The following is a 15266-nucleotide window of genomic DNA, read 5'->3' as shown; positions in this document are numbered from 1 at the left end:
TGCGTTTTCCATACGGGTTTTACTGTATTACGATACGCATCTGCATCTTTTTCCACATCATTTTTCATGATTATAAAAAGCTGAAATACAGGAATAATTTTAATGTCCAAAGGCCCACGAGTTATCACTTCGTGGGAAACGGAGATCGCTGAACGGCGGCGTGTTTCCAAAACATCGAACGCGTTCGGCTTTCTCGGGAGGGGACACTTTCGTTGTCATTTACCACGGTGTTTTTACAGCGTGACTGAGAAAAGGAAACGGCGTGAGGGGACCCTCAGCTCCCAGGGAGCTGTTTTTTTTTTTTTTTTTTTTTTAAATGAGCGTTTCTATTCTCACATTTTGCGCTGCGGCTCCCAAATTGCCAGGGAGCTCTTTGAGGACACGTTACAGGTGACGCTCAGCCCAGTCGGCCACACGGTGACGTTGTACCACACTACCATATGTTCAAACGGTGATGGTCGAGCCCTGTTTGAGTTGCAGGTGCAAAACATGACTCCTGTCTTGGGTGGGTGTGTGTGTGATATAGATATATATATATATATATATATGTCAGGGGCCTTCCCAGTGCATGATACATAACTGGCACAGTCCAGCTTGTTTATGTTCAGTTTTATTTGGTTCATACGGTTCATTCTGCCCGTTTAGGGCTTCGAGTTCATTCGGTCTGCTTATATGCTCATAAATTTTATTTCCCAGTATCATTTGTTTACAACAAGGAAGGGGGGGGGGAAGACTCCTATGCAATTAGACATAGCCCAGCTTAGTAGACAGGACAAATACTTTTACAAGGCAAAGCATGACTTCAACACTACATAGAGTTCATTGGAAGTTATCAGCCCACACACCTTATTTACCATGGTGACTTACACTGGGTCACTCATACACTACAGGTGAACCTGAACAGCATGTTTTTGGAGTGTGGGAGGAAACCAGAGCACTTGGAGGAAAGACACAGGGAGAACATGCAAACTCCACTCAGACTGAGCAGGGATCGAACCCATGTCCTCTCACCCCATCCAGGGGCCCTGAGAAAGCAGTGCTACTTGCTGTGCCACCATGCCCCCCCCCCCCGCGCTTATGCTTAGCGCACAAAGCTAATAGTGATGTTACACAGCGGTAAACACTACAGGCCCTGCTTTTTTTGGAACATGCTGCAGGCATCACTTTCATATCTTCAAAAAACAATGCAGCTGATCAGGTAAAACATGAAATAACTTGTTCCACTTGTTTTTGACTATAAGTCAATTTGCCAGTTGCTCCTTTTTGTTAGCATTTTCCATACTGTCCCAACCGTTTTGGAATTGGGTTATAATTGACATTTTTTTATTATGGTGTCATGGAATTTTTGTTTGAATAGCCACACAGTCTGAAACGTGAAGGCCTTTCTTTCTTCCAGCTCCATGTACAAAGGGCCTGTTGGGAGACTATCCCAAAGCAAAGCTCTCCGCACAATGTGTCCCCAGCCATTTGTGTGTGTGCGTGTATGTATTATCCCAGAAGGGAAGGGGACATGAATATTCATAAGTGGAAAACTACCAAAATACTGTAGCAGTGAGGGGCGTACAGCTTAGCGAGTACAAAGGGCGAGTGCCGAAAAGGTTTGTACGAGACAGCTTGCAGGTAGCACAGCGATATGAAGAACAGAGGGGCCCAAGGGACGGCATCCTTTGCCGGAAAAGGGCAGTCCAGCGTCGCGGCAGTCCAGCGTCGCGGACAACGCGATTCCATCGGACCTCTGCTTCGTTAATCTCTTACAATAGCTGCGACGACAGGGGGACGGAATGATGGCGAGCTCAAGCGCGGAGTTAAATTAGCGGGGGGGGGAAGCGACGATAAGGACACTAAGCCCACAAAAGGGCTGGGCTCCGGTGACTATATTCGCTAGAATTATTTTTCTACTAGGGGTTCCGAAAGACCGTCCCACCGCAAGCGGGGTCCTCCGGCCTTTCTCTTTTGAGGTGATGATCGGACCGGGTGCTTAGAAGCATCGGTCCAAGGGTGAAGGTCAGCGGTGTTCAAGGGAACGCCTCCTGGACGTCATCACAATGGTTACCTCGAAGTTCTTAACACACCCCTACCTGGAAATTGGAGGATATCTGTATTATTAGTCATTTATTGATTGTATAGATAAAGGGGGGGAAGTGAACATGTCAGAAGCAAACATTGGACTTGACTGTTAGTGGGCTACAAATGTGGACTGACTAGGAGGCTGAGATTTCTGTAGATAAAAATAAGTTGATATAATTTAATAAAATAAGCGTTACCCTGCAACGGACTGGCTTCCCGTCTAGGGTGTAGTGTGCGTCGTACCCGGTGCTCCTAAGGCTGACGCACTTGCTCTACTGAGTCCAAAATATCATTGTTGATTAGATCCGATTAGTCATTTTTGACTTGACGTACTTTTAATGATACACATGTCCTGTGGTGGACTTGTATCCTGTCTCAAATCTTGCGCTTGTGGGATCGGCTCCCAGCCCCGGGTGACAGTACCACTGAACAAGAATGATGGATGGATGGATGGATGGATGGATGGATGAAGTGTTTTTTCAGGGTATAGATTATATTTTTCCAAATCAACTTGGCATTTGGCTTTCACATTAAGCTACTTAGTATTTGCATAATACAATTTCATAATATTTATTCAGTTGGATAATTTTTACTCTGGCAGTTCAGGGCAAGTTACTTCATCAGTGCTACAGCAGGAGGAGGGAGTCAGATCTGGGTCTTTCAAAGGCAAGGTGACGGCACACCAACCACTGCTCCACCTTCTGGTTGCGTTTATCCCTAGTGTAACCCACTATCGGGAGGGGGTCCCCAAAGTGGGTTGTATTTAACCACAATTTTTCAAGCATCACAGAACGGTCAAAGTCACACTGCGGAGCAATAAAGATGAAACGGTGACACCTGCACTCAGTTTGGTGATCCAGTCACATGACCAGCATGTGACATCCTGAGCAGCAGCGCAGTGCTTGTTGTTCGTGTAAAAACATGCTAACAACCTGCCGTACCGCGGTCCCCAGGTGAGGCGGCCTTGAGCCACAGCTCCGTGGCTCCATCTGCTCTCCAAGAGGCACTTTTTAGCCTTAGCTCAAATACGTGCACCACGAGGATAGTGTTACATGAACCAACATGAGGTAAATAACATGGTAAAAGGAAAGGGCACCAGTGGGAACAGCGACAAAGTGGGCTGATGGGAGTCAGAGTCCACAGGGAAATTCACACTGACCGCCTGGTCCCTGAAATTGATTGGAAAACAGTTCCTTCAAGTGGTTCAATGACAGCTTGGAGGAAACCCCACACGGGGGCGGAGGTGATCGAGAGCCACACGGGTTTGATCCCCGTTAATTCATGTCCGTTACCCGTTAGTTGTCCAAGGCTGCCGTTCTCCGCTTTTCAACGGGACGGTTGGCAAAAGGCAGCTGGAGCCGGTTATCATCACCTTGGTATTTGCATAGAACTGCCATCGGAGACAACAGGCTGCTGTTGGCCTCAGTGGCGTCGATCTCCTCCCTGGGATTCGGATGAGCGCGTGGAACGGAAGGGCAGAACCCCGAGGAACGAGATGCGAGCGTCACTACGGAGCTACAAGATTAGGACCTACGAGGGAGGACAATTTAAAAAGCGGGGCAGAGAAAATAGGATAAAACAAGGAAATAACTGACAAATTTCCTTTAATTAAAAACACCAAATTATGTCCCTGCCTGAATGTGATCGGAACCCCCTCCCCCCCCAAGGTGGACTCTCCTTCACCTTGGGGGCCACAGCGCACTCCAGCTCAGTGCCCTACCCTGCGCAGTACTGTATGGAATGGAAGCTCTCGGACTGAAGACCTGTTGACACACCACCTGCACCTGACATCTATGGGTTCACAACCCGACGCCAGCAGCCCCGGCGTGCGAGAACCGCGTAGGACAGCAACACAGTTACAGGCCAACCGTGGTACGCGATTGGATCGCTGACAGCACGACCTGCAGCTGTAAGGTTTCCCCGAGCAGGTGGTGTCCTGTTGCTTTGCGGTTTGTGGCCCGGGTTCGGAGACGACACCCCAGCGCAGTCAGGTAAACCTGACACCATGTACGGTAAATTGGTGTTTCTAATGTTGCATGAAGGAAACAGGAACTGAACTGGCAAAATTAACCGATGCTCTCATTTTCTCCACAAAAAAAAAAAAAAGAATGGCCTATGGGTGGCATACAGGTAAGCGCCATCACCTTTCTACTGCAGAACCCGGGTTCGAATCCTGCTCCCACTCTAGCATCCGCAGTCAGAGACTTTTCTCCAAGACTAACATTTAAGGAGCGATTGGGCACTGAAGACACCAGTTAGCCAAGTTCAGCAAGTGGCGTTCCCCCCATTCATCCATTATACAGCGCAGTTGTACAGGGCCTCCGTTACCGTATGTCATACTTCATAATGGGCTACATACACATTCTCAATCGGAGACAGGTCAACCTAGTACCGCACTCCATGCTTACGCAGCCACGCGCTTGTAATCCGAGCAGAATGTGATCTGGCATCATCCTGCTGGAAAATGCAGGGACATTCCTGAAAAAACATCTTTTTTTGGATAGAAGCACACGTTGCTCCAAAATCTGTATGTCTTTCTACGTTAATGGTGCCCTCGCCAATACAAAAGTTCCCTATGCCATAGGCACTGGCACACCCCCACAGCATGACAGACGCTGGCTTTTGGACCCGATGCCGATTACAGCTCGGATGGTCCTTTTCTTTGGCCCAGAGAACATGACAGCCGTTTTGTCCAAAAACGATTTGAAATGATACATCAGACCATAAAACATGAGTCCACTGTGCTACTGTCCATCTGAGCTGAGAGAGCCCAGACAAGTCAGCGGTGCTTCCGGACAGTGCTGATGTTTGGCTTCTGAATTGCATAGTAAAACCTTGACTCGCATCTGTGGATGCGGCAGCGAATAGTGTTGACTGACGAAAGCGTACCGCAGTATTCCCGAGCCCCCGTCATGATCTCCATTACAGCTGCATGACAGCCTGAGGGATCAGAGATCACGCAGCATCTTCAGAAGTGGTTTGGGCCATGACCTTTACACACCAGGATTTGACCGGATTCCTTGAATCTTTTCAATATATTGTGCACTGTGGAGAATGAAATACCCACAATCCTACCGCTTTGCCTTTAGGGAAACATTATTCTCTGCTCTATCTGTTGGCAAATTGATGAGCCTCCAGCCATCCTTACTCTTGAAGGACAAGGTGTGGAGGGGGTTGTTTTTTTTTTGGAGGCTCCTTATATACTGCAACTCGATTACCGCACCTGTTTAACATCACCTGTTTCACATCACCTTGTTATTTCAACTTGTCACGTCGTTATTAGTCCTAAACTACCCCTCTCCCACCTGATTAGGTAAAACATGAAATGCCTTGTTTTTATAGTGCTTTTGTTTGAATACAAGTCAAAGTAAATTTACCAATCACTCCTGTTACTTTTTATTAGCGTTTCCATACTGTCCCAACTTCTTTGGAACTGGGGTTGTACTTCCATTGTAAACATTTCATGCACAAACACGTGCAGCGATGCACACCTCCACCGCTATTCGGTTTACGGTATATTCTGCGCGCTCGTTTTACTGCCACCTAACGGCAGGCTGTGGAAGCGCAAGTGGCTTTCGCAGGGCACCAGAAGACACCAAATTGGTGACGAAAAGGCAGTTAAAACAAATAATCTGGAAAGAACCCGCATCTTTAAAAAAAAATCTTCACCCAGGGCACCAAAAAAAGAGTATTTCCCAAAAAAAGGATACCCACGTTTGTGGACTGTAAGGTAAAAATGACAGCGTCCCAAAACTAGACATCAAATGATTGTGTATAAAGGTTATGCGCGTTCATACACACCAGTAGTGTGGAATTGATTTTTTTTTAAATTCTATCAGGAATCAATTTTCACTAATGAGATTGATTATATATATCTCTCACTGTGTTATCAGTGCACACCCAGTAAGTGACTGCTTAAATTCGGATTGTCCTCAAACCCCCTCCATTGTACACTAAATAAGAATGTGGTGTTTTTGTGGCCCTTTGCGTCACCGTGCTCCAGACTGCAGGAAATAAATGCAAAAAAAATTTAAATTAAAAAAAAAAAACTGGGGGGTGCAGTGGCGCAGTGGGTTGGACCACAGTCCTGCTTTCCGGTGGGTCTGGGGTTCGAGTCCCGCTTGGGGTGCCTTGCGGCGGACTGGCGTCCTGTCCTGGGTGTGTCCCCTTCCCCCTCCGGCCTTACGCCCTGTGTTGCCGGGTAGGCTCTGGTTCCCCGTGACCCCGTAAGGGACAAGCGGTTCTGAAAATGTGTGTGTGTGTGTGTGTGTGTGTGTGTGTGTGTGTGTGTGTGTGTGTGTGTTTTTGTGGCCCTTTGCGTCACCGTGCTCCAGACTGCAGGAAATAAATGCAAAAAAAATTTAAATTAAAAAAAAAAAAACTGGGGGGTGCAGTGGCGCAGTGGGTTGGACCACAGTCCTGCTTTCCGGTGGGTCTGGGGTTCGAGTCCCGCTTGGGGTGCCTTGCGACGGACTGGCGTCCCGTCCTGGGTGTGTCCCCTTCCCCTCCGGCCTTACGCCCTGTGTCGCCGGGTAGGCTCCGGTTCCCCGTGACTCCGTATGGGACAAGCGGTTCTGAAAAATGATGATGAAAAAAAAACTGGTGGTTTATCACGTGCATTCGTAATATAGACGTGAACGTGCGATGTTACGCGCCTTTACCTCGTTTCGTAGTAGCGCCTGGTTAATTCTAAGAAAGCTTCTGGACACCTGAAGCCACCTGGGAAGCCAATACCTGTATACAGGTGTGCTGCGCTTGTCAGTGAGCCCACGAGGAGGTGTTGGTGGTGGTGTGAGGCGTTAACACGCGATCGGGGTTAATTATTGATCTTCAGAACCTCCTTATCAGAAGGCGGACAGACAGTGGATCGGACCCGGTTCGAAGTGCGCGAGGACGCGGGCGGCCCGTTTTTTGTGACAGGTGAGAGAGGGCGGTAGACGAGCCGCGTGTGTGCGTGTGCGTGCGTGTGCGTGTTATTTATATTTATAAGAGCCCTTGGGAGAAGGAGCCGCACTTCACACACCAGCAGCAGCAGCAGCAGCACCAGCACCAGCAGCAGGAAGCTTTCCGAGCGAGCTCAAGATGACGCTGCACTTTCCACGGCGCGCGAGCCCGGCGGCGAGAGAGAAAAAGGAACAGTGAGTGACGGTGCGCGCGGAGACGACCGTGGGGCGCTTCTCCACGCCGGCTCTTGTGCTAGAGTCTGGAAGTTCTCCGCGTCTCCACGGATCTTCTCTCACTCATCCACCATCCAGACGCAGCGGTTGTTGAAGGACCCGAAGAGACCACCGCACCCACCCCCCCGCAGACATGGGGCGCTACACCGGCAAAACGTGCCGTCTCATCTTCATTCTCGTGATCACGGCGCTCTTCTTCGTCGCCGAGGTCTTCGTCGGCTACTTCGGCAACTCCATGTCGCTCGTGTCCGACTCCTTCAACATGCTCTCGGACCTGCTGTCCCTGTGCGTGGGGATCGCGGCGGGTCGCGTGCTGCGGCGCCCCAGCTCGCCGCGCTGCACCTACGGGCTGTCGCGCGCCGAGGTGGTGGGCGCGCTCGCCAACGCCGTCTTCCTGAGCGCGCTCTGCTTCTCCGTGAGCGTGCAGAGCATCAACAGGCTGGCCGTGCCCGAGCCCATCTCGGAGCCCGAGCTCGTGCTCGTCGTGGGCGCCTTGGGGCTGCTCGTCAACATCGTGGGGCTGCTCATCTTCCAGGACTACAAGAAGTGCTGCTGGTGGTGGGGCTGCGCGAGGGGGACCAAGGGGGAGCGCCAGGGGGGGCCCGAGGAAGCCCGCGAAGGAGCCCGCAAGGGGGACGACGAGGAGAGCGCAGAAGCAGGTGCCCCTTAACACCCATGCGAAATATCTCCGTAGTCGCTGCGGTTACGGGTTCGAGTCCCACCTCCAGCTGTGGTACCCTCGAGCAAGGTACCTACCTACCCTGAATTGCTCCAGTAAGCATTACGCAGCTGTATGAATGGGTGAATGTTTGTAGGCAGGTATCTTAACACCGTCAGACGCTGCGGAGAAAAGCGTCAGATAAGCCGCGCATAACTCAACTGGATTATGAATTATGGAAATGTTAGGAATCATGGCATTATTATTACCAGTTCATGTACGCCATCATCATGCCACAGTGAATCGATAGGTCATGAGTTACTTGATTAACTGTAACTGTATTACGGTGTAAATTATTGCGTCGCTATCATCAAACGGTTGTATTGTAACAAACTGATGTATGATGACAGTGTAACAGTTTAGCGCGCGCGCGCACGATTTCCTCACACCGAGGAGAGGCTGCCGGTCCGCAAACCATCCCCTTCGGTGGCCTTGTCTTATTTCGCTGCTGACTCACAGAAACAGACCTCGTGACCGCTGGTCTGATCAATTTCCACTTCCCTCTTATTGACAGAAATTCCCAGTGACTTAATGATCACGAAGCGCGGATGTGGAAATAACTTCACTGCTTCAGAACTCGCATTTGATTTTTTTAGATAGACTCTGCTCCGATGTTTACAGATCATTCCCAAAAAAAAAAAGCCAAATCCTACCGACCACGTGGTTCCGAGGCGTGCCTTGGCCGTTGCCATGGTGATAAGTCTGCTTCGTGCGTGCCTTCGTGACGAGTATCCGTGCGACCGTAATTTGGACGCGTTGCTCCTCTCACGTGCAGCATTACAGCCTGTGCGCTTAGAAAAAAATGAAGCAAGACTTTCTCTCGAATTATTTCGTTCTTGTCTTTGTCATTTTTGTCGTAGCGGGAGGTGCTGCCCGCTGCAGCGCATGCGCACTGTGCGCACCTGGTCTCACAGTTCCACGTTATTCACTGTTTTGCATTGGCATATAAATGTCCAAAATCAGATCAAATAAGGTGCGAAAGCTGACAGCCCTGGAATGAGTTTTTGTCTCATCGGTATCATTTGACCTGAGCGTTGAAAGTGGTGCAGTAACAGCTCCTGGTGCTCGACCCTCAGCGTGTCCATTGCTGTGTTTGTCCCCTGTCCTTTTCGTTTCCCACGTTGCGTCATATTGCTAAGGTCCTTGACGTCTCTCTTGCAGAGCTCGTACACACACGGCCTATCTTGTTGGTACACAGGTGCCCCGGTGCTGTGTCCCAGTGTCCCCGAAGAGGCGGCAGCGGAAAAAACGGGCCAGACTCTCAACATCCGAGGTACGGCTGAAGGTCGCGGACACGGGAGGCGAGTCCAGCGGGAGTGGACCCCCGCTGAGGCTGGCGCAAAACAGGACAAACCCGCTCTGGTGCTCAGTCAAAAAAAAAAAAAAAAGTCTGTCCACCTCTTAACCAAACTGCTAAAAATGTCTGTCCTGAGATGTTACCTCCATCCACCAATCCTGTCCCTTTTGACAGGGGTTCTGCTGCATGTACTGAACGATACTCTGGGCTCCATCGTGGTGGTGGTGGTGTCCGCAGTGTTCTGCGTGCTGCCGCTGGAGGACGATGAGCCCTGCAGCTGGAAGTGCTACCTAGATCCGAGTCTCACCCTGGTCATGGTGGTCATCATCATGATCTCGGCGGTCCCGCTCTTCAAAGAGACCACCAGCATCCTGCTGCAGATGACCCCTGCTAACATCCAGCTGGGCATAGTCTGTAAGCGAGCCGCAGTCGTGCTGCTCTCCGCGTCTCGCCGTAGTCCGTTTTTAAGTGCTTTTCATCCAGAGATGCTGCCTGTTACACCAAACACCCTTTTGCCAGATTGATCCACTGTATTTATAATTACCAAACATTTAAAATGAACTGTCGCCCTGGAACCCAAGTTCCTATTAATATAATATGAATATGGAGAACTACTGAGCAGCTCTAACCCCAAATGGAGTGAATTACCACCTGATCATGTCAACAAGGCCAAACTTACTACAGTAAATCATCAAAACCCAGTTTAGTGCGTATGTACTTGGAGGCCTTAGAAACCTGCTGCTGCCGAGCAGTTTCAAAAATTGTGATTTGAGGAAAGAATATAACTGGCAAAACAACGAATGTCACATGGTATTGAATGTTTCATAAGATAAAATTCATAAACTAGAGCGATTAATGTGTCACTTGGGGGGGGGGGGGGGGGGTGCAGGGAGCAGTACTGGCACCGAGACATGAGGACGATATGCATATAGTGGCTCTGATGTTTGTATTCCTCGAGTTTTTATTTATTTATTGCCTGTAGTGTTGGAGTTTATTTATTGCCTGTTCGATCCTTGTTCATTAGAACTGCAGAGAAGGTGGATGAAACGTAAGGGTGCAAATTTCAGCTGTCATAAATCATATTCGTTCCAATGGCATTTGGCCAAGGAATTACAAAATGATAACCGTGAACCTCTGCTGCGTATGACCAGAAAAAAATCATTTGGATTACTCACATCCTGGCTGCTTTTCAAGGGTGACAATGCAAAAAGCAAATCCAGTTGCATACTTATCATCTCACTTTAGTCGACTTAACTGGAAGGCCTCTGATGATCTGAAAGACGTTTTACAACTTAAAGTTTTATTTTTCTTACTTTATTTTTAGCCCGTTGCTGCAGCTCAGTTCAAAGTGCCGACGTGTGAACTCGCTAAACCGGCTTCCAATTCCTCCCCGTCTCTTTTTTTTCCCCCTCCTCTTGGGCCCCCAGTGGAGGACATCTCCAAGATCCCAGGGGTCCAGAGCATCCACGAGGTCCACGTGTGGGAGCTGGCTCAGAAACGCAACGTGGCCACCATGCACGTGAAGTGCGCCGACACGCAGGCGTTCCAGGGCCTCTCGCAGCACGTCCGGAAGGTCTTCCACCAGGCCGGGGTGCACAGCGTCACCATACAGCCCGAATTCGACGACGGCTCCGGTGACGGGCGCTGCGACGCCCCCTGCCTGTATTCAAGCTGTCAGAATCTGTCCTCCTGCGGCGTGTCCTCGCCGTCCCTCCCCGTCAGCAACGGACATTTGCCGCAAGCTCCTTCGGAGGTGTCCGTGGGCACGGCCGAGGACCCTGAGAAGAAGCCCCCTGCGGAAGAACCTGTGAAGACCACCAAGTTTTAAATGACCATTTAAATGTCACTGATGAACCTGAACATCTGCGCCGAGATGCAAAAACTCACTTTTCACCCCTAAAGACACGTGTCAGCTTCGCCAAAGTGCCTCCCTCTTTGCCGTGAACCTCTTACGGACTTCTCTTTCTCTCCAAAGCCAGTCGCTGCTATGCAGGTAGGTGTCAACGAGCACCTGGGCTCTTCATTTTCACCTCCCGCCACCCGGTGTCCGCCGGTAAAATTCCGCACCTCGCTGGAGGATAGCCGGACTCGTAGCTGTCTACGCCCGTTGAGCCGATGGCGTCTCGGAGCTCCTGCGGACTCCGCGCTTGAAGGCGACTTCCCATCTCCCGCGGTATCGCCTTCGTACATCCGAACTCGAAACTCTGGTTCTTGCTGCCGTTAGGGGATTCGCGATGTCCGAGGGGGATGTCGAGCGACATCGCTGGCGTGATGCTGCGGCTGGTGGTGCCTCGCCCCTCCCGGACCGTGGCTTTGAGACTTGGGTGCGGTCTCTCTGCGGTTTGCACGTTCTCCCATGTTCGTGTGGCTTTCCTCCAAATGAATCGGTGGCTATAAATCGCCCCGTAGCGTGTGTATGAATGTGTGTGTGTGATTGCCCTGTGCTGGACTAGTGTCCTGTCCAGTGTGTATCCTGCCTCACGCCCTATCCTTCTGGGATAGACTCTGAACCTCCGCAACCCTGCACCGGACAACTGGTTATTGATGATGGATTGATGATAATTACCATCATTAAACCTTGAATCTACATTGTCAGAAATAAATAAAAAAAAAAAAAAAAAAAGAGTCCCCCCCCCCAGTTTTCATGAAATTACTTGAATTCCATTAAAACCAAGTACAGAAACACAGTATGAACCCTGTGAGCTGCTGGGTGCACAGTTACATAATCGCACTCTATGAAACAAGGATCCACTTAGTGGGTAAAGCCACTTACCTTCACTTTGATCGCACCTCTGAAAATCCTGCAGTAAATGATGTTGTCATCATTATCAATCACTTCGATAACGTACCAGGTTTTAGCAATCTGTTACTAGATTGCGATGAGGTCCTGACATGTCTGAAAAAACCTTTTTAAAAAAAAAAAGAGAAATAATCCATCGGATCGAACTTTCGCGGTGGCGTGAGTCTCCTAATTTTTTTGTAATCTCCTGTATATATTTAATTTGGAGAGTAAATGTTTCCCAGGCCGAGCATTGCTGGGCGTGAGAAACGAAAGCCTCGCGGCGCTTACCTCGTTTCAGCCGTTGCAACTGTGACGTCTCGCTGCCGACGAGTACAATATATACCGTATAACAGAACAAGTATCGGCGGGAATCGGATTTTACGTCTCATCTCATACGGCTGCTCTCAGACACGGCTCAGGGCTCAGTGTCGGTAAATTAAACTTCTGGTCTCTGCCTTGGTCACAGGAGGCGAAGAAATGCACTAAATAAAAGAAAGAGTGATTTTTCATGGGAAGAACTGTTTTAGTACTCTACTGCTAGCTACATGATATGAGGTGTGTACTAGCATTGGGAACCCAGGATGGGTTCTTCTCTCCCGCTCCGACCTTTGGAGTTCCGTGTCCACGGCCGCCTCCTGGCCTCGCTTTCACCCGTGTCATTATTTTTGCAATTATGCTACATTTGTATGATTCTCTGTGTTGTTTTTATTGTCCTGTAGAAGTGCTCATAATCAAGTTGTCGAGAAGGGTAAACGTGGTAAATTAAAGTGGACTGATTAAACTGACTGTCCTCAGTGGTGTCTGTGTCTTGTGTACTGTATGAACCTGGCCACCAGGGGGCACTAGAGTACCTGCATCTCTTGTGAGGACAGGGGCTCATCTTCCAGCCACACACACACACACACACACACACACACACACACACACACACACACACACACACACACACACACACACACCCCTCCATGGCTGAGTACCGCCACAGGCGGTTGGCCTGACTTGGTGAGCGGCTTTTTCAGATCAGGAAACACCAGGCATAGACAAGCTATCGAAATACATGCACACCAGTACAATGCCTGTGTCGTGGGTTTGAATCTGAATGGGCCTGCATTGAGTTTGAATGTGGGTGCTCTGGTTTCCTCTCGCAGTCCAAAGACTTGAGTGAATAAATCTGTGTGTGTGTGTGTGAGATTGTCCTGTGATGGACTGGTGTCCTGTCCAGGGTGTACCCTGCCTCACATCCTGTGTTTCCAGGATAGACTCTAGACCACCGCGACTCTTCCTGGGACAAGCCGTCCATTGATTAAGGAATGGATGGATGAACGTGACCGTGAAGTTGCGACACCTTTCCAACAGGGTCAAAAACTCCGCTTCTCCACAACTGAGGCCTCAACCAAATCTGTAATGTGGTGGTTAGAGCTACTGCTTCTGGTCTCAGAGGTTGCAGGTTTGCATCCCACCTCTGGCAACTTCAAGCACAGAGAGAACTGGTGAAAGGCTGCAGGCGGTCAAGCTAGAAAGAGGAGAGGGTGGGGACCACGAAGTTGGGTTGTCCTCATGGGTTTGACATGGGGAAATGAAAGAACGTGGCACCAGCTGTCCACCACTCTTGCCCTTCCGAGGGAAGCTGTCGAACCCGTGCTATTATTAGACACTCAGAAGCGCTGTGTTCCCAGGAGTCACGTGTACAGTCCTCAGAACCACCGGCGTAACCATCAATCACAGGACCCGAGTCAGCAATTCACACGCACTCGTTACACCCGACCTCATTAATACCTTATTCCTTACTGCATTATTGCAAATTACATCATTATTACGCCTTCGTTCAGCCAAACGTCCACAGAGCTCTTGTCCACGTTGCATATTTTTATTGTCTTTTCTTCAAGGGTCAGAAAAAAAGGCACCAGTTGGCTGTGAGAGACTCTGTCTGTGTGTGTGTGGTGGGGTGGGCGGTTTTCCTGAAGGCTGCTGGCACATCTCTTGCTTCCAGCCCCACATGATCCACTCTTCATTTCGACAGTTGCCGCCCCGACGGGAGGTTATTCGGTACCTGTAATTCCTGGTGGGTCCAAGAAGAGGGCGTCTCCTACTGTCATATCGAGAACTTTTTACTGCTGCTCCCATCAGGGTGGCAATGAGAGCAGCTATACGCAGCGCGCCTCGCTCTTGCTCAAGGGCTTCACTTTTGGTCAAGCTCTGCGACGCGGCGGTCGCGTTCGAAAGGATCGATACAGCCACGTGGGGAGTGGAGTTCGTCGGCCGCCAAGGGAGGCCCTGTGGGTGATGTCGTTGAGACGACCGTTTGAAGGACACCTCAGTTTAGGGTCCTCCCTGGCCTCCTGTTGCTGACGTCCATCAGCGTGTCCTCTGAACCCCCCCCTATGGAATTGGAAAAACCCACAGGAGTGCGCTCAGAGCAGCTTTACTCGAATCCCCCGCTCCACCGCATGCCATCCATGCCCTTTAACCCCAGTGCTCCTCACATTCGGATTAAAGCGGGTGACATCAAATCAGACCACAGAGACGCGCAGCTCCTCTCTCCCCACACCCACGGTCACCTCCATGAGATGAGACATGCTCCTCCACATCCACATCGCTGACAAATGCTTCATTCCATCAGCGGCAAGCAGTGACATCATGCCGCATCACCTCGCCCAGCAAGGGATTCAGCATCAGTTGCCATGGCAACCTCACCTGCACACTGCTACAGTAACCTATTGTTGAAGCAGTGATTTAGTCAACCTGGTTAGAAGACCATGTGAACATATCACATAAAAGGGGTGGTTGGTAGTGTAGTGGTTAGTGCAGCTGCCTTCAGCCCTCAAGATTGTGGGTTCAAACCCCCCTTCCAGCTGTAGCACCCTTGAGCAAGGTACTTGAACAAAATTGTCACCTTGGAGCAAAGCATCTCCATGCGCAAGAATTACAAGCAACTCCCGTAGATCAATCTGCGAGCAGATTTCCACTATTATTCAGCAGATGTGATCTGTTGAGGGACCTGAAGTCCACTAGCAGCCAGAAGTTAACCTCAGTGGCAATTTCCCAAACACAAATCATAAGGAATGGGGCGTCGCTAAGTTATCGCCTACCTTACCTCTGTAGTTTATTTACATGCAGAAATCTTATCAGCGCCGGCTGTTTAAAAAGCAATCAGTGTGTAAAACCACGGTCAAGGACAGCGGTACAAATATGTCCACGTTTACATACAGAACGAGGTCAAATATG

General features: G+C 49.8%; 1 protein-coding gene across 1 annotated transcript; it reads left to right on the top strand.

Moving 5' to 3' along the window:
* The first annotated feature begins 7083 nt into the window (after positions 1–7083).
* On the top strand, positions 7084–11737 carry slc30a10 (solute carrier family 30 member 10). The gene is made up of 4 exons (XM_029258619.1): positions 7084–7903; positions 9161–9235; positions 9434–9673; positions 10687–11737. The coding sequence occupies exons 1-4, from the start codon at positions 7378–7380 to the stop codon at positions 11085–11087; spliced, it is 1242 nt and encodes a 413-aa protein (XP_029114452.1). The 5' UTR covers positions 7084–7377; the 3' UTR covers positions 11088–11737.
* Positions 11738–15266: the final 3529 nt, after the last annotated feature.

The sequence above is a fragment of the Scleropages formosus genome, chromosome 15 (assembly GCF_900964775.1).
Source record: "Scleropages formosus chromosome 15, fSclFor1.1, whole genome shotgun sequence".
Classification (NCBI taxonomy): Eukaryota; Metazoa; Chordata; class Actinopteri; order Osteoglossiformes; family Osteoglossidae; genus Scleropages; species Scleropages formosus.
The sequence above is the reverse complement of the archived record's forward strand: the minus strand, read 5'-3'. Positions and strand labels throughout refer to the sequence as shown.